Raw genomic sequence first — 23,885 nt, 5'->3', positions numbered from 1 at the left:
ACGATATTCATGCCATGGCATGCGTTATGCTGTCATTGGTTGTGTTTACACACAGGTTTTGTTACGCTTTATGTCAGCGTATTGCTGCATATTCTTCATGCCGTCGGCTGGTTTTCTATTGAATGCCACGTTCTGCGGCATACTGGAGGTGTGAGCTGGTAAAATGCTCACCGTGGTTTATCAATAAATTCTTTCCTCGAAATGTCCGTCTTCCTGGGCATAGTTACTTAAACTGGAGTCTGGAGGAGGGGCATAGAGGGAGGAGTCAGTTCACACCCATTCAAAGTCTTAAAGTGTGCCATGTCTCCTGCGGATCCCGTCTATACCCCATGGTTCTTGAAGCATCCCCAGCATCCTCTACAGACTAAGAGAAAAGGATTTACCGGTAGGTATTAAAATCCTATTATTGTATACCTGATTATCTTTCTTTTTGCTCGATCAACTCTAAAGGTGCCCATATACTAGAAGGTATTATAAACAATTTGGCCGTTTCTGACAGGTCGGAATTGCAAATCGTTCGTAATAGTGCAGATCGTTCAGCGTCCGTGAACGATCACGATGCGCGGTCCCGTTGGTCGAAGCTTCTGATCTTCCCTGCTGCAGGGAAGATCTGAAGCTAATGTCAACGACTGTATGCTCGTGGATGTAGCCACTCCCAGATCTTAAGATATATCTTATGTGTATAGTACTACAGTATAGCGTTTGCCTAGGACTGCCAGGGAGCTGCCGAGGGAGTTCAAGGGACTTTGTTAACGAGAAATCATTTTCATGTCATCTAGTGTATGGGCACTTTTAGTGATGACAAGGATGGCCAAACTTGGGAGAGGATATTTTATTACTTATTAACTGTTTCTTATATAGCGTAAAATATTCTGTTGTGCTTTACAACTGAAAACAACAGTGACCGCACAAAACTGGGTAATAACAGACAGACATAGAGGTAGGAACGGAAGGCCCTGCACGCAAACTTACAATCTCTAGGTATACTGCAATCAGGACTGGACCAGTGGATAACGTCTCTGCTCATATGTAATTATGTAGTACATTTCTCCGATGGTTAATCATAAGGACAAACCTCTTTTGCAAACAGAAAAGCTGGCACACAGCATTATTACCTACCAATGGTTGGCACTGAGGTGTAACTCTGGGAACAAGGTGTATATAATTGGGATTTAAATACAATTTACAGCAGAGGTTCTCAAACTCGGTCCTCGGGAGTCCACACAGTGCATGTTTTGCAGGTAACCCAGCAGGTGTACAGGTGTATTAATTAGTCACTGACACATTTTAAAAGGTCCACAGGTGGAGCTAATTATTTCACTTGCGATTCTGTGAGACCTGCAAAACATGCACTGTGTGGGCCCCCGAGGACCGAGTTTGAGAACCTCTGATTTACAGCATTCAGTGATACACAAGTAACTGCATGGTTCATCATTGGTACAGTTTCCACTACTAGCCTTTCCTTAGTAGGAAGACCTCCATCACTGAGCACTCAAACTAATGTTGCGGTCCAGGTAATGTCATCCCGACCAGATGCTCAGGTAACATATATTGCTATAGATAGCACGTCACTCCATTGCTAGCATCTGGGGGGCGCCTAGCCATAGGTTAGTGTCTGGCTTAGGGGATCATGGAGTCTTTTCGTTGAAACATCTTGCTTTTTACTGATATTTGTGCACTGGAATTTCCTCTTGCAGGAATGTACACCTCACCTCAGGCCGGGGAGAGCAGGGCAGGCGGATCGGGGAGATTTCCTACACGGAACTATTATTCTGTGCTGTCACGGGCTCTCGTTTCCGGGGGAAGCTGTGCAGTCAGCGCACCAGTCCCCCAGCCGTCACATTGCCATGTCTTCGCTGCTCTCAGGTCTCCGCTCCCTGGCGGTAACGGGGCTGTGCTATACCCCGGTGCGGGGGAAGAAGCGATGGCTGCGCCCTTACCTGAGGCTTCTGGCGAGGAAGCGGTTGCTGGAGCCTCCCCCGGTTCCTGTGCCAAGGTGAGGGCCCCGACCTCCCTGCCATATGCCCTCACCCCCACACCCCCTTCCTCTCCTCCCACCTCTGCAAGGCACATAGCCTGTACTCCCGGGATCCGCTCTCATACACTTGCCCCATCTCACCCATGTATTGGAATAGTCCCAATTATGTCCCAAGGTCATAGAACCATCGTCTGCTAAATAGATTGATAGATATTATTTATATATATATAGAGAGAGAGAGAGATAGATGTGTATCTAGGGATCCGAGCTCCACTGACAAATGAAACTCCTTTCAGACTGCCCTTCCACGCACAGTGAACGGGAAGTGGGTCGCATCGACTGCTCCCGTTCACACCACACAGCAAACCGGGTTGAACACGACCTGGGATATTTCCCCTGGCACCTTTCAGACCACATATGAACACTGGTTATCCGTGCTCATGTGCAATAACCCGTGTTCAAAGCTGGTGGTCTGAAAGGGGTATTATAGGACTGAAAACCCCCATCTCACCCTTTCCCACCATATACTCCATTCCCTATGTTTTTCCCCTACCGCATGTTAAAAACAAACCCCACTTCTGTCTCTGTGTGTCTACCTGTACCCCCGCTGCCTCTCTGTGCGTCCACCTGTAGCCCCCACTGCCTCACTGTGCGTCCACCTGTAGCCCCCACTGCCTCACTGTGCGTCCACCTGTAGCCCCCACTGCCTCACTGTGCGTCCACCTGTACCCCCGCTGCCTCTCTGTGCGTCCACCTGTAGCCCCCACTGCCTCACTGTGCGTCCACCTGTAGCCCCCACTGCCTCACTGTGCGTCCACCTGTAGCCCCCACTGCCTCTCTGTGCGTCCACCTGTAGCCCCCACTGCCTCTCTGTGCGTCCACCTGTAGCCCCCACTGCCTCACTGTGCGTCCACCTGTAGCCCCCACTGCCTCACTGTGCGTCCACCTGTAGCCCCCACTGCCTCACTGTGCGTCCACCTGTAGCCCCCACTGCCTCACTGTGCGTCCACCTGTAGCCCCCACTGCCTCACTGTGCGTCCACCTGTAGCCCCCACTGCCTCACTGTGCGTCCACCTGTAGCCCCCACTGCCTCACTGTGCGTCCACCTGTAGCCCCCACTGCCTCACTGTGCGTCCACCTGTAGCCCCCACTGCCTCACTGTGCGTCCACCTGTAGCCCCCACTGCCTCACTGTGCGTCCACCTGTAGCCCCCACTGCCTCACTGTGCGTCCACCTGTAGCCCCCACTGCCTCACTGTGCGTCCACCTGTAGCCCCCACTGCCTCGCTGTGCGTCCACCTGTAGCCCCCACTGCCTCGCTGTGCGTCCACCTGTAGCCCCCACTGCCTCGCTGTGCGTCCACCTGTAGCCCCCACTGCCTCGCTGTGCGTCCACCTGTAGCCCCCACTGCCTCACTGTGCGTCCACCTGTAGCCCCCACTGCCTCACTGTGCGTCCACCTGTAGCCCCCACTGCCTCACTGTGCGTCCACCTGTAGCCCCCACTGCCTCACTGTGCGTCCACCTGTAGCCCCCACTGCCTCACTGTGCGTCCACCTGTAGCCCCCACTGCCTCGCTGTGCGTCCACCTGTAGCCCCCACTGCCTCGCTGTGCGTCCACCTGTAGCCCCCACTGCCTCGCTGTGCGTCCACCTGTAGCCCCCACTGCCTCGCTGTGCGTCCACCTGTAGCCCCCACTGCCTCGCTGTGCGTCCACCTGTAGCCCCCACTGCCTCGCTGTGCGTCCACCTGTAGCCCCCACTGCCTCGCTGTGCGTCCACCTGTAGCCCCCACTGCCTCACTGTGCGTCCACCTGTAGCCCCCACTGCCTCACTGTGCGTCCACCTGTAGCCCCCACTGCCTCACTGTGCGTCCACCTGTAGCCCCCACTGCCTCACTGTGCGTCCACCTGTAGCCCCCACTGCCTCACTGTGCGTCCACCTGTAGCCCCCACTGTCTCGCTGTGCGTCCACCTGTAGCCCCCACTGCCTCGCTGTGCGTCCACCTGTAGCCCCCACTGCCTCGCTGTGCGTCCACCTGTAGCCCCCACTGCCTCGCTGTGCGTCCACCTGTAGCCCCCACTGCCTCGCTGTGCGTCCACCTGTAGCCCCCACTGCCTCGCTGTGCGTCCACCTGTAGCCCCCACTGCCTCGCTGTGCGTCCACCTGTAGCCCCCACTGCCTCGCTGTGCGTCCACCTGTAGCCCCCACTGCCTCACTGTGCGTCCACCTGTAGCCCCCACTGCCTCACTGTGCGTCCACCTGTAGCCCCCACTGCCTCACTGTGCGTCCACCTGTAGCCCCCACTGCCTCACTGTGCGTCCACCTGTAGCCCCCACTGCCTCACTGTGCGTCCACCTGTAGCCCCCACTGCCTCACTGTGCGTCCACCTGTAGCCCCCACTGCCTCTCTGTGCGTCCATCTGTAGCCCCCACTGCCTCTCTGTGCATCTTACTTGTACTACTGGGTGTGGCTCATAGGGTCGACCGTGTCTAGGTCGACACAGGAAAAAGGTCAACATGGATTGAAGGTCGACTTGAAAAAGGCCAGCATGAGTTTTTTTGACTGATTTCAATGTCGTTTACTTTGGACAATCAGCAGGAACCCCAATTAGTGCACCATGTCCCCTATCATGGCTCTCTTCTCTCACCATGCTTCGTTACTATTCTCAGTCATAGTCTATGTGGATCGTAAAGTATGAAAAATTTTCCTTTGTTGACCTTTGTCATATCACCTTGTGTCAATGTCGATCCAATAGTGGAAGACCTATTGACTGTCGATCTAACAACCGCATACCCCCCTACTGCCTCTCGTGTATTTAACTGTACCATCTACTGCCTCTCGGTGCATCTAACTGTACCCCCCACTGCCTCTGTGTGCATCTTTCTATCACCCAGTCCAAGACTTACTGTTTAATGCGTATATCCCAGTATATGAAAGATGTCCCGAGGATATCACTTCTTTAGTAGTGTCCGTTCAGTAGTCAGGCAACAGTGAGGTGTAGAGCCCACATAATTGGAAGCAGCAACAAAGGCAATAGGCAGAGGCGTTCGCAGTTAATGTGGGCCAACCGCATTAATTATGTGCGCAGGACGGAGCATGCGCACAGCGGGTGCTTCTCAGAAACTGTGGTCACATCGCGTTTGCAATGCGACCTGAATTAGGCCTTCGTTTTATGAACTAAAAAATAGTTTACTTGTTTCATTAGCTATGAAACACAGAACAAATATATGAAGTTAGGTATGAGTACCATTGCACCTTTAATGAGTATTTAACTATAAGAAGAGCAAGAATTCTTATTGCTTTAAGCCTATACTTGAATGTCTTTTCTAAATCTACAGGTCCCAGCAGCCAAATTTTGATTACCATGCAGAGATCGTGGCTTTCTCCAGGCGTCTAAATGAGGCTTTCTCAATTGATGTTTTAAAAACTGCTTTTGTGAACGATTCCTATGTGACCGAAGAGGAGAACCGTCGCCGAGAGCTGGGGTTGGACAAAGAAATTGCTGCTTTGAACCTGCAGGATAACCACAAGCTCGAAGAAGATGGTTCGGCCTTCACTGTGTCATACCTAACCAATACGTTGAAGAAGAACTTTCCAAATCTGCCACCTGCTGGCGTGGAAGCTGTGGTTGACTCCCTCACTAGCCAGCAGGTTTTGTGTCATGTTGCTCAAAATATAGGGATTGAAGATCTAACACTGAGCTCAGAGTGTCCATTGTCTCCCACAACCCTACAGAGAACGCTCTATGCCGTTATCGGAGCTCTCCTGCAAAGCACTGGTCCTGATAAAACAGGGTTATTTCTCCAGGTAAGTTGCATTGTGTTTACAACATTTCGTACAACTTTGAGTTCTGAATATCCTATAACAGACTTTCTCTTGTCCTGTAGGACTTCCTAATTCCTCAAATGATTGGGAAGGACTTGTTTGATCACTGGTCCATTATAGACCCTATGTCTTTGCTGGTTGAACAGCTGGCCCAGAGGAACATACCCCTACCTGAGTCCAGGCTCACAAAACAATCCGGAGCCAGCACTGTGCTACCTGTATACTTTGTGGGCCTCTACTGGTTAGTATGACCTAGTCAGCACTGTCAGATGAACCGTTTAAAGTATTTAGTTTATTCCACATAAAATGTGATGAATAACAATATAGGCCCTCATTCCGAGTTGATCGCTCGCTAGCTACTTTTAGCAGCCGGTCAAACGCATTGTCGCCAGCCACGGGGGAGTGTATTTTCGCTTTGCAAGTGTGCGAACGCATGTGCAGCCGAGCGGTACAATAACATTTTGTGCAAAACAAGACTAACCCTGTAGTTACTTATTCTGTGCGATGAATCCAGCGACGGAGGGTCCCGGAATTGACATCAGACACCCGCCCTGCAAACGCCTGGACACGCCTGCATTTTCCCTAACACTCCCAGAAAACGGTCAGTTGACACCCATAAACGCCCTCTTCCTGTCAATCTTCTTGTGATCGGCTGTGCGAACGGATTCCTCGCTAGAACCATTGCACAGCAATGATGCTCTTTGTACCCATACGACGTGCGTGCACATTGCGGCGCATACACATGCACAGTTTTGCAGTTTTTTTACCTGATCGTTGCGTTGCGAAAATCGTCAGCGAGCGATCAACTCGGAATGACCCCCATAGAGGGCTCTGAAGATCAACTTGGAACTGATGGTGGAAGTGACTGGATCTTGGCCTAAAATATTTATCAATATATGCACCTAAATATTCACACAAAAACACATCCACTCTAGCTATATAAAACCAGCAATTATACACCATCATTTTAATTAAATTGTATATATTATCAACAATTCAACATGCCCAAGTAGTTACATTTTGCATGACTATGGTTTTAGGCAAGTATACGGGACTGTGCAAGCTGCATCATAGAGTCATCCGGATTGGTCAGGGGAGAGAAACCATGGGAGGGCAATGTAGGGATCATTATGTGACTGGGAGCAGGAATATGCCAGGAACACTGGAGCTGAGGCATATCTGTTGGGGGCTGGATGAGAAGTAGTAGTACAGTCTGGTCCAAAAGAGAAGAATCGGGCTGATGGTTTTGGCTTAGTTCTTTATTTTATGTGACTGGTAAATTAGTGCAGTAATAGGAAGACCATGCATTTTACCAAAGCATGTGAGGGGATCTCTAAGGAAGCAGGTAATATACTATGGGCCTGACTCGTAGCTTTTCGCTAATGCTGCCACAGATGTGACTTTTGATTCAGAGGATGTGCGTAAATAACCCCCGGGATTTGTATAGATACACCCATCGGAGCCCTCACAGCTGCTCACAACTGCGTACACATTCGCAGTATCAACGCAGATCCGGGAAACATTGACTCCCTGAGTGAGTCTAGGGTGACTCAGAATGGCCGCTACAACTGGACGCCAGAGACATGTTTCCTGAATACAAGATCGTAGTAGGCTGCTGTTACACCTCCCGAAAATGGTCCTGGCGCCCGGGTTATTGCCACCACTCCCTGTTACCTCCCACAAAACAACTGCTCCCTGTCAATCACTTGAGAATGAATCCTCACTAAGACTGTAATCGTAATTCAATTTGCACACATTCACAGACCACCGATAATTGCTCAATTGCGAAAACATCGGTATAGCACACAAGTATTGGTCAGGCCCTAGTTGCTGGGTACTTCCAGTAGGCAGCAATCTGGCAGTGATCCTTATTAAGCGTCTGTTGGATTGGTTTAGCCATGCGGTGGGCCCCTCTAGGGGTGACATGATTTTATATATTTGCTTTCTAACCATATTTGTTCAATTTGAGATATTCTCACCGTGTGTGCAAAAGGGAGAACCTGCCTGGGAATGTTGCCTCCAATAGTGATCTGTGGTTCCTGGGAACATGTTGCTGAGTATAGAAAGAACCGGGGACTGGTGATAGAGTAATTTAGACAGGGGAGTGAAGGATCAAAGTGTTATATATCTACGGCAGTCAATGTAGCGGTGGCACGGATTCTGGCCTTAGGGGCTCAGTGGTTATTGCAACAAACCTAGGACAACGAATTATCAGTTATAGACCTTATTCCTCTAGTGCAGTGGTTCTCAAACTTGGTCCTCAGGACCCAACACAGTGCATGTTTTGCAGGTAACCCAGCAAGTGCACAGGTGTATTAATTACTCACTGACACATTTTAAAAGGTCCGCAGGTGGAGCTAATTATTTCACTTGTGATTTTGTGAGGAGACCTGCAAAACATGCACTGTGTGGGGTCCTGAGGACCGAGTTTGAGAACCTGTGTCATAAAGCAATAATAAATTCAGATTATATATATATATATATATATATATATATATATATATACACACACACACACAGTGTTCCTTCTAGGCTGTTTCAGCAGGGTACTGCACCCTGCCCATTTTTTAAATGTGAAAAAGCACCCTGCCCTTTTTCAGTGCACCCTGCAGGACCATAAATCAACCCCTTGTATACAGAATGCAACAGTCAGAGTGCATATTACAATGTTATTGTCTATTCCTTGCCCATCTCTGAAATTGGAGCACAATTTCTATCCTTAGCGAACTGGATGGCAGATGAGGGACTGTAAATGACATCACTTTTGTGGTTGCCTGCAAAGCACAGCACCCTGATAAAGAGGGAAAGAACAGGGTAAGCAGTGAGCATGTGCTGCTTACAGTATTTCCCTAGTAGAACACTTTTTTTTTTTTTTTTTTTTACCTATATATTTGAACCCTCTGCTTAACTTCCCTGTTTTATAACACATACGGATTATAACCACTTCAGCACTGGAGGAGACATTTATAATTATCTACTTATGTATATGCTACAGCCGATCTTTCAAGAAGACTGGACATATACAGTATGTTGCCCAGTACAGATGTTGGGTGTTACATTGGTGTCCTATATATGTATGTATGGGTATATGATATACGAAGGGGAAAATGTATGTACAAAAACTATAAACATTTGCGCTATGCTTTGTGCGCAAAGCGTCACATCAAAAATGTGCCCTTCAAAATAAAAATGTGCCCTCAATGATCAGCACCCTGCTATATATATATATATATATATATATATATATATATATATATAAGTGATTGCAGTGAAATATAGCGCATTTTTATATATCTTATCAGCATTTATTATTGCTTATTTGGCACTATAGTTCCTCATTGCACAGCATTTGCTGCTCCTAACACTTAAATACATTTATTGCTTGTGACTCTCTCCCCACTTACTGTAGGCGGTTATAGATGTATGTGCCTAATAGTTGGTTTTAATAAATTATTATTTCTCTGACGTCCTAGTGGATGCTGGGACTTCCGTAAGGACCATGGGGAATAGCGGCTCCGCAGGAGACTGGGCACAAAAGTAAAAGCTTTAGACTAGCTGGTGTGCACTGGCTCCTCCCCCTATGACCCTCCTCCAAGCCTCAGTTAGATTTTTGTGCCCGAACGAGAAGGGTGCATGCTAGGTGGCTCTCCTGAGCTGCTTAGAAGTAAAAGTTTAAATAGGTTTTTTATTTTCAGTGAGTCCTGCTGGCAACAGGCTCACTGCATCGTGGGACTAAGGGGAGAAGAAGCGAACTCACCTGCGTGCAGAGTGGATTGGGCTTCTTGGCTACTGGACATTAGCTCCAGAGGGACGATCACAGGTTCAGCCTGGATGGGTCCCGGAGCCGCGCCGCCGGCCCCCTTACAGAGCCAGAAGACAGAAGAGGTCCGGAAAATCGGCGGCAGAAGACGTCCTGTCTTCAATAAGGTAGCGCACAGCACCGCAGCTGTGCGCCATTGCTCTCAGCACACTTCACACTCCGGTCACTGAGGGTGCAGGGCGCTGGGGGGGAGCGCCCTGAGACGCAATAGAACACTATAAAAACCTTATATGGCTAAAGAAATGCATCACATATAGCTCCTGGGCTATATGGATGCATTTAACCCCTGCCAGTTTTCCTGAAAAAAGCGGGAGAAAAGGCCGCCGTGAAGGGGGCGGAGCCTTTCTCCTCAGCACACAAGCGCCATTTTCTTTCACAGCTCCGCTGGAAGGACGGCTCCCTGACTCTCCCCTGCAGTCCTGCTACAAGAATCAGGGTAAAACAAGAGAGGGGGGGGCACTATTGGCAGCTAATATAAAACAGCAGCTATAAAGGGAGTAACACTTACATAAGGTTATCCCTGTATATATATAGCGCTCTGGTGTGTGCTGGCAAACTCTCCCTCTGTCTCCCCAAAGGGCTCGTGGGGTCCTGTCCTCTTTCAGAGCATTCCCTGTGTGTGTGCTGGGTGTCGGTACGATTGTGTCGACATGTATGAGGAGGAAAATGATGTGGAAGCATAGCAATTGCCTGTGTTAGTGATGTCACCCCCTAGGGAGTCGACACCTGACTGGATGGTCGTATTTAAAGAATTACATGACAGTGTCAGCACTTTGCAAAAAACTGTTGACGACATGAGACAGCCGGCAAATCAATTAGTGCCTGTTCAGGCGTCTCAGACACCGTCGGGGGCGCTAAAACGCCCGTTACCTCAGATGGTCGACACAGACCCAGACACGGATACTGAATCCAGTGTCGACGGTGAGGAGACAAACGTAATGTCCAGTAGGGCCACACGTTACATGATCACGGCAATGAAGGAGGCATTGAATATTTCTGACACTACAAGTACCACAAAAAAGGGTATTATGTGGGGTGTGAAAAAACTACCAGTAGTTTTTCCTGAATCAGATGAATTAAATGAGGTGTGTGATAAAGCGTGGTTTTCCCCCGATAAAAAACTGCTGATTTCTAATAAATTATTGGCACTATACCCTTTCCCGCCAGAGGTTAGGGCACGTTGGGAAACACCTCCTAGGGTAGATAAGGCACTCACACGCTTATCAAAACAAGTGGCGTTACCGTCTCCCGATACGGCCACCCTTAAGGAACCAGCTGATAGAAGGCTGGAAAATATCCTAAAAGGTATATACACACATACTGGTGTTATACTGCGACCAGCAATCGCCTCAGCCTGGATGTGCAGTGCTGGAGTGGCTTGGTCGGATTCCCTGACTGAAAATATTGATACCCTGGATAGGGACAGTATATTATTAACTATAGAGCATTTAAAGGATGCATTACTATATATGCGAGATGCACAGAGGGATATTTGCACCCTGGCATCTAGAGTGAGTGCGATGTCCATTTCTGCCAGAAGAGCGTTATGGACGCGACAGTGGTCAGGTGATGCGGATTCCAAACGACATATGGAAGTATTGCCGTATAAAGGGGAGGAGTTATTTGGGGTCGGTCTATCGGACCTGGTGGCCACAGCAACGGCTGGAAAATCCACCTTTTTACCCCAGGTCACCTCTCAGCAGAAAAAGACACCGTCTTTTCAAACTCAGTCCTTTCGTTCCCATAAGGGCAAGCGGGCAAAAGGCCACTCATTTCTGCCCCGGGGCAGAGGAAGGGGAAAAAGACTGCACCAGGCAGCCTCTTCCCAGGAGCAGAAGCCCTCCCCCGCTTCTGCCAAGTCTTCAGCATGACGCTGGGGCTCTACAAGCGGACTCAGGCACGGTGGGGGGCCGTCTCAAGAATTTCAGCGCGCAGTGGGCTCACTCGCAAGTGGACCCCTGGATCCTGCAGGTAGTATCACAGGGGTACAAATTGGAATTCGAGACGTCTCCCCCTCGCCGGTTCCTGAAGTCTGCTCTACCAACGTCTCCCTCCGACAGGGAGGCGGTAGTGGAAGCTATTCACAAGCTGTATTCCCAGCAGGTGATAATCAAGGTACCCCTCCTACAACAGGGAAAGGGGTATTATTCCACGCTGTTTGTGGTACCGAAGCCGGACGGCTCGGTGAGACCAATTTTAAATCTGAAATCATTGAACACTTACATAAAAAGGTTCAAATTCAAGATGGAGTCACTCAGAGCAGTGATAGCGAACCTGGAAGAAGGGGACTATATGGTATCTCTAGACATCAAAGATGCTTATCTCCATGTCCCAATCTACCCTTCTCACCAAGGGTACCTCAGGTTTGTGGTACAAAACTGTCATTATCAGTTTCAGACGCTGCTGTTTGGATTGTCCACGGCACCACGGGTCTTTACCAAGGTAATGGCCGAAATGATGATTCTTCTTCGAAGAAAAGGCGTCTTAATTATCCCTTACTTGGACGATCTCCTGATAAGGGCAAGGTCCAGGGAACAGTTAGAGGTCGGAGTAGCACTATCTCAGGTAGTGCTACGTCAGCACGGGTGGATCCTAAATATCCCAAAATCACAGCTGATTCCAACAACACGTCTACTGTTCCTGGGGATGATTCTGGACACAGTCCAGAAAAAGGTGTTTCTCCCGGAGGAGAAGGCCAGGGAGTTATCCGAGCTAGTCAGGAAACTCCTAAAACCAGGCCAAGTGTCAGTGCATCAATGCACGAGAGTCCTGGGAAAAATGGTGGCTTCTTACGAAGCGATTCCATTCGGAAGATTCCATGCAAGAACTTTTCAGTGGGATCTGCTGGACAAATGGTCCGGATCGCATCTTCAGATGCATCAGCGGATAACCCTATCTCCAAGGACAAGGGTGTCTCTCCTGTGGTGGTTACAGAGTGCTCATCTTCTAGAGGGCCGCAGATTCGGCATTCAGGATTGGATGCTGGTGACCACGGATGCCAGTCTGAGAGGCTGGGGAGCAGTCACACAGGGAAGAAATTTCCAGGGCTTGTGGTCAAGCATGGAAACGTCTCTTCACATAAATATCCTGGAACTAAGGGCCATTTACAATGCCCGAAGTCAAGCAAGGCCTCTGCTTCAGGGTCAGTCGGTATTGATCCAATCGGACAACATCACGGCAGTCGCCCACGTCAACAGACAGGGCGGCACAAGAAGCAGGAGGGCAATGGCAGAAGCTGCAAGGATTCTTCGCTGGGCGGAAAATCATGTGGTGGCACTGTCAGCAGTGTTCATTCCGGGAGTGGACAACTGGGAAGCAGACTTCCTCAGCAGACACGACCTCCACCCGGGGGAGTGGGGACTTCACCCAGAAGTCTTTCAAGTGATTGTAAACCGTTGGGAAAAAACAAAGGTGGACATGATGGCGTCCCGTCTCAACAAAAAACTGGACAGATATTGCGCCAGGTCAAGGGACCCTCAGGCAATAGCGGTGGACGCTCTGGTAACACCGTGGGTGTACCAGTCGGTGTATGTGTTCCCTCCTCTGCCTCTCATTCCAAAAGTACTGAGAATCATAAGAAGGAGAGGAGTAAAGACTATACTCGTGACTCCGGATTGGCCAAGAAGAACTTGGTACCCGGAACTGCAAGAGATGCTCACGGAGGACCCGTGGCCTCTACCTCTAAGAAAGGACCTGCTCCAGCAGGGACCTTGTCTGTTCCAAGACTTACCGCGGCTGCGTTTGACGGCATGGCGGTTGAACGCCGGATCCTGATGGAAAAAGGCATTCCAGATGAAGTCATCCCTACCCTGATCAAAGCCAGGAAGGATGTAACCGCGAAACATTATCACCGCATTTGGCGAAAATATGTTGCCTGGTGTGAGGCTAAGAAGGCCCCCACAGAGGAATTTCAACTGGGTCGTTTCCTGCATTTCCTGCAAGCAGGACTGTCTGTGGGCCTACAATTAGGATCCATTAAGGTTCAAATTTCGGCCCTGTCGATCTTCTTCCAGAAAGAACTGGCTTCATTGCCTGAAGTTCAGACGTTTGTCAAGGGGGTACTGCATATACAGCCTCCTTTTGTGCCACCAGTGGCACCTTGGGATCTCAATGTAGTTTTAGGGTTCCTAAAATCACATTGGTTTGAACCACTCACCACTGTGGAATTAAAATATCTCACATGGAAGGTGGTCATGCTGTTAGCTCTGGCGTCAGCCAGGCGTGTCTCAGAATTGGCGGCTTTGTCATATAAAAGCCCTTACCTAATTTTTCATTCAGACAGGGCAGAATTGAGGACTCGTCCTCAATTTCTCCCTAAGGTGGTTTCAGCGTTTCACATGAACCAACCTATTGTGGTGCCTGCGGATACTAGGGACTTGGAGGACTCCAAGTTGTTGGACGTAGTCAGGGCCCTGAAAATATGTTTCCACGACGGCTGGAGTCAGAAAATCTGACTCGCTGTTTATCCTGTATGCACCCAACAAGCTGGGTGCTCCTGCTTCTAAGCAGACGATTGCTCGTTGGATTTGTAGTACAATTCAGCTTGCACATTCTGTGGCAGGACTGCCACAGCCAAAATCTGTTAAAGCCCATTCCACAAGGAAAGTGGGCTCATCTTGGGCGGCTGCCCGAGGGGTCTCGGCTTTACAACTTTGCCGAGCAGCTACTTGGTCAGGGGCAAACACGTTTGCAAAATTTTACAAATTCGATACCCTGGCTGAGGAGGACCTGGAGTTCTCTCATTCGGTGCTGCAGAGTCATCCGCACTCTCCCGCCCGTTTGGGAGCTTTGGTATAATCCCCATGGTCCTTACGGAAGTCCCAGCATCCACTAGGACGTCAGAGAAAATAAGAATTTACTTAACCGATAATTCTATTTCTCATAGTCCGTAGTGGATGCTGGGCGCCCATCCCAAGTGCGGATTGTCTGCAATACTTGTATATAGTTATTGTTTCAAAAAAATCGGGTTGTTTATTGTTGTGAGCCATCTTTTCAGAGGCTCCTACGTTTATCATACTGTTAACTGGGTTCAGATCACAGGTTGTACAGTGTGATTGGTGTGGCTGGTATGAGTCTTACCCGGGATTCAAAATCCTTCCTTATTATGTACGCTCGTCCGGGCACAGTATCCTAACTGAGGCTTGGAGGAGGGTCATAGGGGGAGGAGCCAGTGCACACCAGCTAGTCTAAAGCTTTTACTTTTGTGCCCAGTCTCCTGCGGAGCCGCTATTCCCCATGGTCCTTACGGAAGTCCCAGCATCCACTACGGACTATGAGAAATAGAATTATCGGTAAGTAAATTCTTATTTTTACTTCATGTCCTATCTCATTGATTACAGAGTCATTTAAATGTTTTATTACAAGTGCTGTTTCCACATCTTTTATTCAGGCTGGTAGTTAGCGCTGACTGCTTTGTAAGATTTGGTGGTGGGGTTTTTGGGTCTCATCTTCAAGTTGTCAGAACACAGGAAGGATCTAGAGATACGCAACCAATGCTAGTTTTTATACAGGAAGTATTGTTGTAGCAAGTCGGGGACTGGAAGGCTTTTCAGAAATGGATGGAGCAAGATATAGCGAGATCTTAGGACAAGTTTTATATTCCAGCAGGACCCAAAGGACATAACGCAGGGCCTAATGCACGTATGTAACTAAAGCAAAATAGCAAGCAACTGGACAAAACCATGTTTCACTACATATGGGGCAGATGTAACATATGCAGATAGATGTAATTTTGGTGGGTCGTATTTTTTCTGTGCAGAGTAAATACTTTTGCATGTAGCCCACAAATGTAAGACAGCTTTATTTTTACACTGCAATTTAGTTTTCAGTTTGAACACACCCCACCCAAATCTAACTCTCTCTGTGCATGTTACATCGGGTTGGGGCTGAAATGCCAGCGTTCAGAATACCAACCGCATCATTACGATTGGTAGAGTTATACGAAGTATCCTTACCCTCCCCTTTCCGTAACCCTATCCTTCGCTAACTGCAGCTCAAACCTAACCCTCCCGCCTTCCCCACTGCAGCTTATTCCTAACCATCCCCGGTGGTGCCTAAACCTGCCCAGTCGGATCCCGGCAATCGAAATACAGACGCCAGAATACTGACTCTGCTTGTATTGCCGGTACCTGTATTTTGATTGCCGGGATGCCGATGGGATCCCGTTACATCTACCCCACCTGCAGTGCATCATGGTTTCTCTTACGTCCTAGAGGATGCTGGGGACTCCGTAAGGACCATGGGGTATAGACTGGCTCCGCAGGAGACATGGGCACTCTAAGACTTTAGATGGGTGTGAACTGGCTCCTCCCTCTATGCCCCTCCTCCAGACCTCAGTTAGATCCTGTGACCAGAGGAGACTGGGTGCACTACAGGGGAGCTCTACTGAGTTTCTCTGAAAATACTTTTGTTAGGTTTTTTATTTTCAGGGAGCACTGCTGGCACCAGGCTCCCTGCTTCGTGGGACTGAGGGGAGAGAAGCAGACCCACTTTCCTGGACTGATGGGCTCTGCTTCTTAGGCTACTGGACACCATTAGCTCCAGATGGTCGGAACACAGGTGTCGTCCTTGCTGTTCGTCCCAGAGCCGCGCCGCCGTCCTCCTCACAGAGCCGGAAGATAGAAGCCGGGTAAGTGTAAGAAGCAAGAAGACTTCAAAGGCGGCAGAAGACTTCAGATCTTCATGAGGTACCGCGCAGCAGTCGCGCTGCACGCCATTGCTCCCACAACACACACAGGCACAGCAAGGGTGCAGGGCGAAGGGGGGGCGCCCTGGGCAGCAATTTTCACCTCAAATAAGTCTGGCACAGTTATATAGATACTGCCGAGGCAGTATATAATAAATCCCCTGCCAGTTTAAAGAAAAAGAGCGGGACCAAAGCCTGCTGTCGAGGGGGCGGAGCTTGATCCTCCAGCACTAACCAGCGCCATTTTCTCCACAGCAAGCTGCAGAGAAGCTGCTCCCTGACTCTCCCCTGCTGAACAAGTAACAGGGGGCAAAAACGAGGGGGGGGGCACATTTATTTGGTGCTAAATTGTGTAGATATAGCGCTTTACAGGCTGGTACTTTGTTTCAGTGTCCAGTGGTGCTGGGTGTGTGCTGGCATACTCTCTCTCTGTCTCTCCAAAGGGCCTTATTGTGGGTCTGTCCCCATATTCAGATATCCCAGTGTGTGTGGAGGTGTCAGTACGTGTGTGTCGACATGTCTGAAGCGGAAGGCTCGTCTAGGGAGGATGCAGAGCAGATGGTGGTGTCTCCGTCGGCACAGCCGACGCCTGATTGGTTGGACATGTGGAATGTTTTAAATGCTAATGTGACTCTATTATATAAGAGATTGGACAAAGCAGAGTCCAAGGACAATGCAGGGAGTCAATCCATGGCTTTGGCTGTGTCACAAGACCCTTCAGGGTCCCATAAACGTCCCTTCTTCTAGATAGCAGACACTGATACCGACACGGATTTTGAATCCAGTGTCGACTATGATGATGCGAGGTTGCACCCAAGAGTGGCCAAGAGTATTCAATATATGATTACTGCAATAAAAGATGTTTGGCATATCACAGAGGACCCCTCTGTCCCTGACACGAGGGTGCGCATGTTTAAGGAAAAGAAACCTGAGGTAACGTTTCCCCCATCTCATGAGCTGAACGCTTTATTTGAAAAGGCTTGGGAAACTCCAGGCAAGAGACTGCAGGTTCCCAAGAGAATTATTATGGCGTATCCTTTCCCCTCAAAGGACAGGGTACGGTGGGAATCCTCGCCCACGGTGGACAAGGCCTTGACGCGCTTGTCCAAAAAGGTTGCGCTACCGTCCCCGGACACGGCGGCCCTAAAGGATCCGGCAGATCGCAGACAGGAAACTACCTTAAAATCAATTTATGTGACTACGGGAGCCCTGCTCAGACCTGCAGTAGCGTCGGCATGGGTGGGTAGCGCAATTGCAGCGTGGGCAGATAACTTGTCATCTGACATTGACATCTTAGATAAAGATAGTATTTTGTTGACCTTGGGTCACATTAAGGACGCAGCGTTATATATGAGAGAGGCCGCGAGAGATATTGGGCTGTTGGGTTCAAGAGCCAATGCCATGGCAGTTTCTGCTAGAAGGTCCCTGTGGACCCGTCAATGGACAGGGGATGCTGATTCAAAGAGACATATGGAGGCTTTGCCTTACAAAGGTGAAGTTTTATTTGGGGAGGGCCTCGTGGACCTGGTCTCCACAGCTACCGCGGGTAAGTCTTCTTTCTTACCTTATGTTCCCCCACAACAAAAGAAAACACCTCAATACCAGATGCAGTCCTTTCGGTCGCATAAGTTCAGAAAGGGTCGGGGCTCTTCCTTCCTCGCCAGAGGAAAAGGTAGAGGGAAAAGAACACCAGCTACAGCTAGTTCCCAGGAACAAAAATCCTCCCCGGCCTCTACAAAATCCACCGCATGACGCTGGGTCTACGCTGCGGGAGTCCGCATCGGTTGGGGCACGTCTTCGTCTCTTCAGCCAGGTCTGGGTTCAGTCGGATTTGGACCCTTTGGTGGTCGAAATTGTATCCCAAGGCTACAAACTGGAGTTCGAAGATGTGCCTCCACACCGATTTTTCAAATCGGCCTTGCCAGCTTCTCCCCGAGAGAGGGAAATAGTTTCAGCTGCCATACAAAAGCTGTGTCAACAGCAGGTGATTATCAAGGTTCCCCTAGGGCAACAGGGGAAAGGGTTTTATTCAACCCTATTTGTGGTCCCGAAGCCGGATGGCTCGGTCAGACCAATTCTGAATCTAAAATCCCTAAACCTATATTTGAAAAGGTTCAAATTCAAGATGGAATCTCTCCGGGAAGTGATCTCCAGCCTGGAAGGGGGGGATTTTATGGTGTCACTAGACATAAATGATGCATACCTTCATGTCCCCATATATCCTCCTCATCAGGCGTACCTGAGATTCGCTGTACAGGATTGTCATTACCAGTTTCAGACGTTGCCGTTTGGGCTTTCCACGGCCCCGAGAATTTCCACCAAGGTAATGGCGGAAATGATGGTGAAGGTAATGGCGGAAATGATGGTGCTCCTGCGCAAGCAGGGGGTCACAATTATCCCATACTTGGACGATCTCCTGATAAAGGCAAGATCAAGAGATCCGTTACTAAAAAGCGTGTCTCTCTCCCTGAGAGTACTACAACAACACGGCTGGATTCTAAATCTACCAAAGTCGCAGTTGGTTCCGACAACTTGACTGTCATTTTTGGGCATGGTTCTGGAGACGGAAAAAAAGAGGGTTTTTCTCCCATTGGAAAAAGTCCAGGAACTCCAGAGCATGGTCAAGGACCTGCTGAAACCAAAAAGAGTGTCAGTTCATCAATGCACTCGAGTATTGGGAAAGATGGTGGCGGCCTAAGGCCATTCCGTTCGGCAGGTTCCATGTAAGAACTTTTCAGTGGGACCTTCTGGACAAGTGGTCAGGGTCCCATCTACAGATGCATCGGAGGATAAGCCTGTCCCCCAGGGCCAGGGTCTCTCTCCTGTGGTGGCTCCAGAGTGCTCACCTTCTAGAGGGTCGCAGGTTCGGCATTCAAGATTGGGTTCTTGTGACCACGGACGCGAGCCTCCGAGGATGGGGAGCAGTCACACAAGGCAGAAATTTTCAGGGAATATGGTCAAGCCAGGAGGCTTGTCTACACATCAATGTGCTGGATTTAAGAGCCATATACAACGGCCTGCAACAGGCTGAGAGTCTTCTTCGCAACCTACCCTTTCTGATCCAATCAGACAACGTCAGAGCTGTGGCGCATGTAAACCGCCAGGGCGGGACAAGGAGCAGAGCGGCAATGACAGAAGCCACCAGGATTCTCCGCTGGGCGGAAAATCATGTAAGCGCTCTGTCAGCGGTCATCATTCCGGGAGTAGACAACTGGGAAGCAGACTTACTCAGCAGACACGATCTCCATCCAGGGGAGTGGCGACTTCATCAAGAGGTCTTTGCAGAAGTAACAAGTCGTTGGGGACTTCCTCAAATAGACATGATGGCGTCACGCCTCAACAGAAAGCTTCGGACGTATTGTTCCAGGTCAAGGGACCCTCAGGCAGTGGCGGTGGATGCCCTGGTGACACCGTGGCTGTTTCAGTCGGTCTATGTGTTCCCTCTACTTCCGCTTATCTCAAAAATACTGAGAATCATAAGACGAACAAGAGTGTAGACGATACTCATTGTTCCAGATTGGCCTCGAAGGGCCTGGTATTCAGATCTTCAGGAAATGATCACAGAAGATCCGTGACCTCTTCCTCTCAGGGAGGACCTGTTACAACAGGGGCCCTGTGTGTTCCAAGACTTACCGTGGTTACGTATGACGGTTGAACACCAAATCCTAGCCAGGAAGGGTATTCTGGGGGAAGTCATCCCTACTCTAATCAAAGCTAGGAAGGAGGTAACGGCGAAGCATTATGACCGTATCTGGAGGAAATATGTGTCTTGGTGTGAAGCCAAGAATGCTCCTACGGAAGATTTTCAGCTGGGTCGTTTTCTCCATTTTCTGCAGACAGGAGTGGATACGGGCCTAAAGTTAGGCTCCATTAAGGTGCAGATTTCGGCCTTATCTATATTCTTTCAGAAGGAATTGGCTTCTCTCCCAGAAGTTCAGACTTTTGTAAAGAGTGTGCTGCACATCCAACCTCCTTTTGTGCGCCCAGTGGCACCGTGGGACCTTAACGTGGTGTTACAGTTCCTTAAATCACACTGGTTTGAACCTCTTCAAACAGTTGAATTAAAATTTCTCACTTGGAAGGTGGTCATGTTATTGGCCTTGACATCTGCGAGGCGGGTGTCCGAATTGGCGGCTTTGTCTCACAAGAGCCCTTATCTGATTTTACATGTGGATCGAGCAGAGTTAAGAACTCGTCCTCAATTTCTGCCTAAGGTGGTTTCGTCGTTTCATGTGAATCAACCTATTGTGGTACCTGTGGCTACGGGGGACTGGGAGGATTCCAAGTCCCTGGATGTAGTCAGGGCCTTAAAAATGTATGTAGCCAGGACGGCTCGGGTTAGGAAAACAGAGGCACTGTTTGTCCTTTATGCAGCCAACAAGGTTGACGTTCCTGCTTCTAAGCAGACTATTGCTCGCTGGATCTGTAACACGATTCAGCAGGCTCATTCTACGGCGGGATTGCCGTTACCAAATTCGGTAAAGGCCCATTCCACTAGGAAGGTGGGCTCTTCTTTGGCGGCTGCCCGAGGCGTCTCGGCAATACAGCTTTGCCGAGCAGCTACTTGGTCGGGTTCAAACACTTTTGCAAAATGCTACAAGTTTGATACCCTGGCTAAGGAGGACCTCATGTTTGCTCAATCGGTGCTGCAGAGTCATCCGCACTCTCCCGCCCGGTCTGCAGCTTTGGTATAATCCCCATGGTCCTTACGGAGTCCCCAGCATCCTCTAGGACGTATGAGAAAATAAGATTTTAAACCTACCGGTAAATCTTTTTCTCCTAGTCCGTAGAGGATGCTGGGCGCCTGTCCCAGTGCAGACTATTTCTGCAAGGCTTGTATATAGTTGTTGCTTACGTAAGGGTTATGTTACAGTTGAGATCAGTCTCTGGCTGATGCTGTTTTGTTCATGCTGTTAACTGGTTTAGTATATACCATGTTGTACGGTGTGTATGGTGTGGGCTGGTGTGCATCTCGCCCTTAGATTATTATTATTATTATTATTATTATTATTATCCTTTATTTATATGGCGCCACAAGGGTTCCGCAGCGCCCAATTACAGAGTACAAATGCACATAATCAAAACAGGAAAACAGTGACTTACAGTTGAAGACAATTTAGGACAAGTACAGGGTAACTAAGCATAACTACACCAGTAAATGACAGAGATAAGTTCCAGGGTGCCAAAAAACTGCGTGATTTGGGCAGTTGAGGATTATTAAATTAAGAAAAGGATAAGCACATGAGGGAAGAGGGCCCTACTCGTGAGAGCTTACATTCTAAGATTAACAAAAATCCTTTCCTCGTACTGTCCGTCTCCTCTGGGCACAATTCTATAACTGAGGTCTCGAGGAGGGGCATAGAGGGAGGAGCCAGTTCACACCCATCTAAAGTCTTAGAGTGCCCATGTCTCCTGCGGAGCCCGTCTATACCCCATGGTCCTTACGGAGTCCCCAGCATCCTCTACGGACTAGGAGATGAAGATTTACCGGTAGGTTTAAAATCTTATTTTTTCCCAGTTACTTGATTTGTTACTTTACTTACAAGCACAAACTAAGACCTCAGTCCCATCATGGGATAATATTACAATTTCTGCTCACCAGCAGTGTCATCCAGCCTGATGAAACTCAAGCAGTACCTTAAGGATTTGGGAAAAATCACAATTCCCAGCTCTGCAAATCCTACATTATATAACTTGTGTATAGACATTGACATAGATTAGTATTCCGTTAATGTAGATAAATGCAATTGCGATGTTGTTATACTTTCTATAATCTCAAATGTTTCAAATATGGTAATTGCAGTCTGTAGATAACACGTGCATTGTGTTGCTTTAGTTTGTGTCTTAATTACTTGCTTTTATTTTTTTATTTTTAAATTAGTGATAAGACTCTGATTGCTGAAGGCCCTGGAGAGACCATCATAGCTGCAGAAGAGGAAGCTGCCCGAGTGGCCCTGCGAAAGATGTTCGGATTTGCAGAAAGCAGGCGTCCATGGGATTATTGTGCGAGCAGACAGGAGACTACCAATAAAAAGGCCATAAATCAGTAGCTCTGAGCACACGCCACGCACTTAGTGCTGAATAGGGACTCACTTTATGAACTGTGTGTCAGAGCTGGGACGTGGCAGCTGTTTGAGAACTCATAAGATTCACTGTCTGGTTCTTATTGATCCAGTGGTTTTTTTTCCTGATGTGGCATCAAAACCTTAGCTATTTCATATCTGTCCCACTAATTGTAGACCATTGTTTTTTGATTGTCAGTCTTATTCTTTTCAAAACATAGAATGGAAAGATTAAATACAATTAATGTCTTTTTTTGTTGTTGTATATTTTCCTATCCTTGTATACTGTTTGTAGGACTACACCCATGATGCAGACATTACTAGGAATAAACATTTCCATTCACAAAACTTTAGTGCAACATTTTCATAACTTCTGACTCTGTAGTGGATGTAACTAATGATGTACTAATGATGTAACACTGTGAGTTCAAACTCCCCATCAAACAGACAGACCGACCAATTATCTGACATTGCCACACACTGTCAGGTAATTTATCTGATGGTGAGTCTATCCATTGTCAGATCTGAGGAGCAATTGTCGCATCTGTAGAGCATTCTGAAAGTTTCTCATGCCCGACTGAGCGATAGTTGCTGCACAGTCACAGCCGTATGCTGTGCCGGATCAGCTGATTGGGAAGATAATTGCATAGTGTATAGCTACCTTCATGCATAGGAAAAAATTGATGTTGCCCAAATGGTTTACTCTAAGCCAGAGGTATTTAAACGCGGTCCATATGTGTAACATGCTTGTATCGAAATTTGCCAACGTGAGAACACGCCATTGCAGCCCAGTTCTGCCTCTTCGGTTGTAAGTGTATGAGGCGATGGAAATGCATAGGAATGCACTACCTGTACTATGTACTATGCCCATTCTATGAGCCTGCACAGTGCAAATTCATGCAAAATAAATACATAAATAAAACTTGTGTATATCTCACAAATGAATAGACTGGTTAATAATATGTACTTTCTATTTAAAGTTAATAAAAAAGGTGTGATCAGAGGGCAGTTCTAAGAAATGTGTTCCATTTCTAAATAGAAAGTACTATGGTTCCAGGCCTGGCCAACCTGTGGCTCTCCAGCTGTTGTAAAACTACAAGTCCCATTATGCCTTGCCACAGTTTTGCTATTAGGGAATGCTAAAACTGTGGCAGGGCATGCTGGGATGTGTAGTTTCACTACATCTGGAGAGCCACAGGTTGGCCAGGCCTGGTTTAGACGGAATTAAAGATCAGCAGCCCAGAGGGCATTACTTATACCCCTTTCACACCACTGCAAAAACATGGGTTATTGCCGGGTTAACCCGGGTCTAGTGACCCGGAAATCTAATCCAGGTAGCTATCTAAGTTGGTCTGGTAAGGACCCACGTTATGGAGCAATCTCAACGGGTAACTGGGGTCCCATTCACTGCACAGAGAGAGCTGCATTCAAGTTGCTTGGAGATGATGTAATTACCAAGAGCCGGCAGATGTGAGCCCTGGCAATATTCCGGATCCAGCTAGCAGTATGAATGGTT

At 48.5% G+C, this 23,885-nt stretch overlaps 1 protein-coding gene across 1 annotated transcript; it reads left to right on the top strand.

Annotated features, from left to right (window-relative positions):
- The first annotated feature begins 1,318 nt into the window (after positions 1-1,318).
- Positions 1,319-22,717, top strand: MRPL44 (mitochondrial ribosomal protein L44). Its single transcript, XM_063915595.1, has 5 exons — positions 1,319-1,541; positions 1,698-1,996; positions 5,316-5,784; positions 5,865-6,043; positions 22,189-22,717. Exons 1-5 carry the CDS (start codon positions 1,518-1,520, stop codon positions 22,355-22,357), a joined length of 1,140 nt encoding a protein of 379 aa, XP_063771665.1. The 5' UTR covers positions 1,319-1,517; the 3' UTR covers positions 22,358-22,717.
- Positions 22,718-23,885: the final 1,168 nt, after the last annotated feature.

This window comes from Pseudophryne corroboree, chromosome 4 (assembly GCF_028390025.1).
Source record: "Pseudophryne corroboree isolate aPseCor3 chromosome 4, aPseCor3.hap2, whole genome shotgun sequence".
In the NCBI taxonomy this organism is placed as follows: domain Eukaryota; kingdom Metazoa; phylum Chordata; class Amphibia; order Anura; family Myobatrachidae; genus Pseudophryne; species Pseudophryne corroboree.
Note: the sequence above shows the minus strand (reverse complement) of the source record. Positions and strands in the feature narration are given on the sequence as shown.

What these genes read in the sequence shown, in the direction of transcription:
- MRPL44 (XM_063915595.1), top strand. Translation starts at nt 1,518, where the DNA reads ATGTCATCCCGACCAGATGCTCAG. An exon ending in CATCCCGACCAGATGCTCAG is followed by an intron (nt 1,542 to 1,697) that starts GTAACATATATT and finishes TTCCTCTTGCAG; the next exon opens with GAATGTACACCTCACCTCAG. An exon ending in CCCCCGGTTCCTGTGCCAAG is followed by an intron (nt 1,997 to 5,315) that starts GTGAGGGCCCCG and finishes CTAAATCTACAG; the next exon opens with GTCCCAGCAGCCAAATTTTG.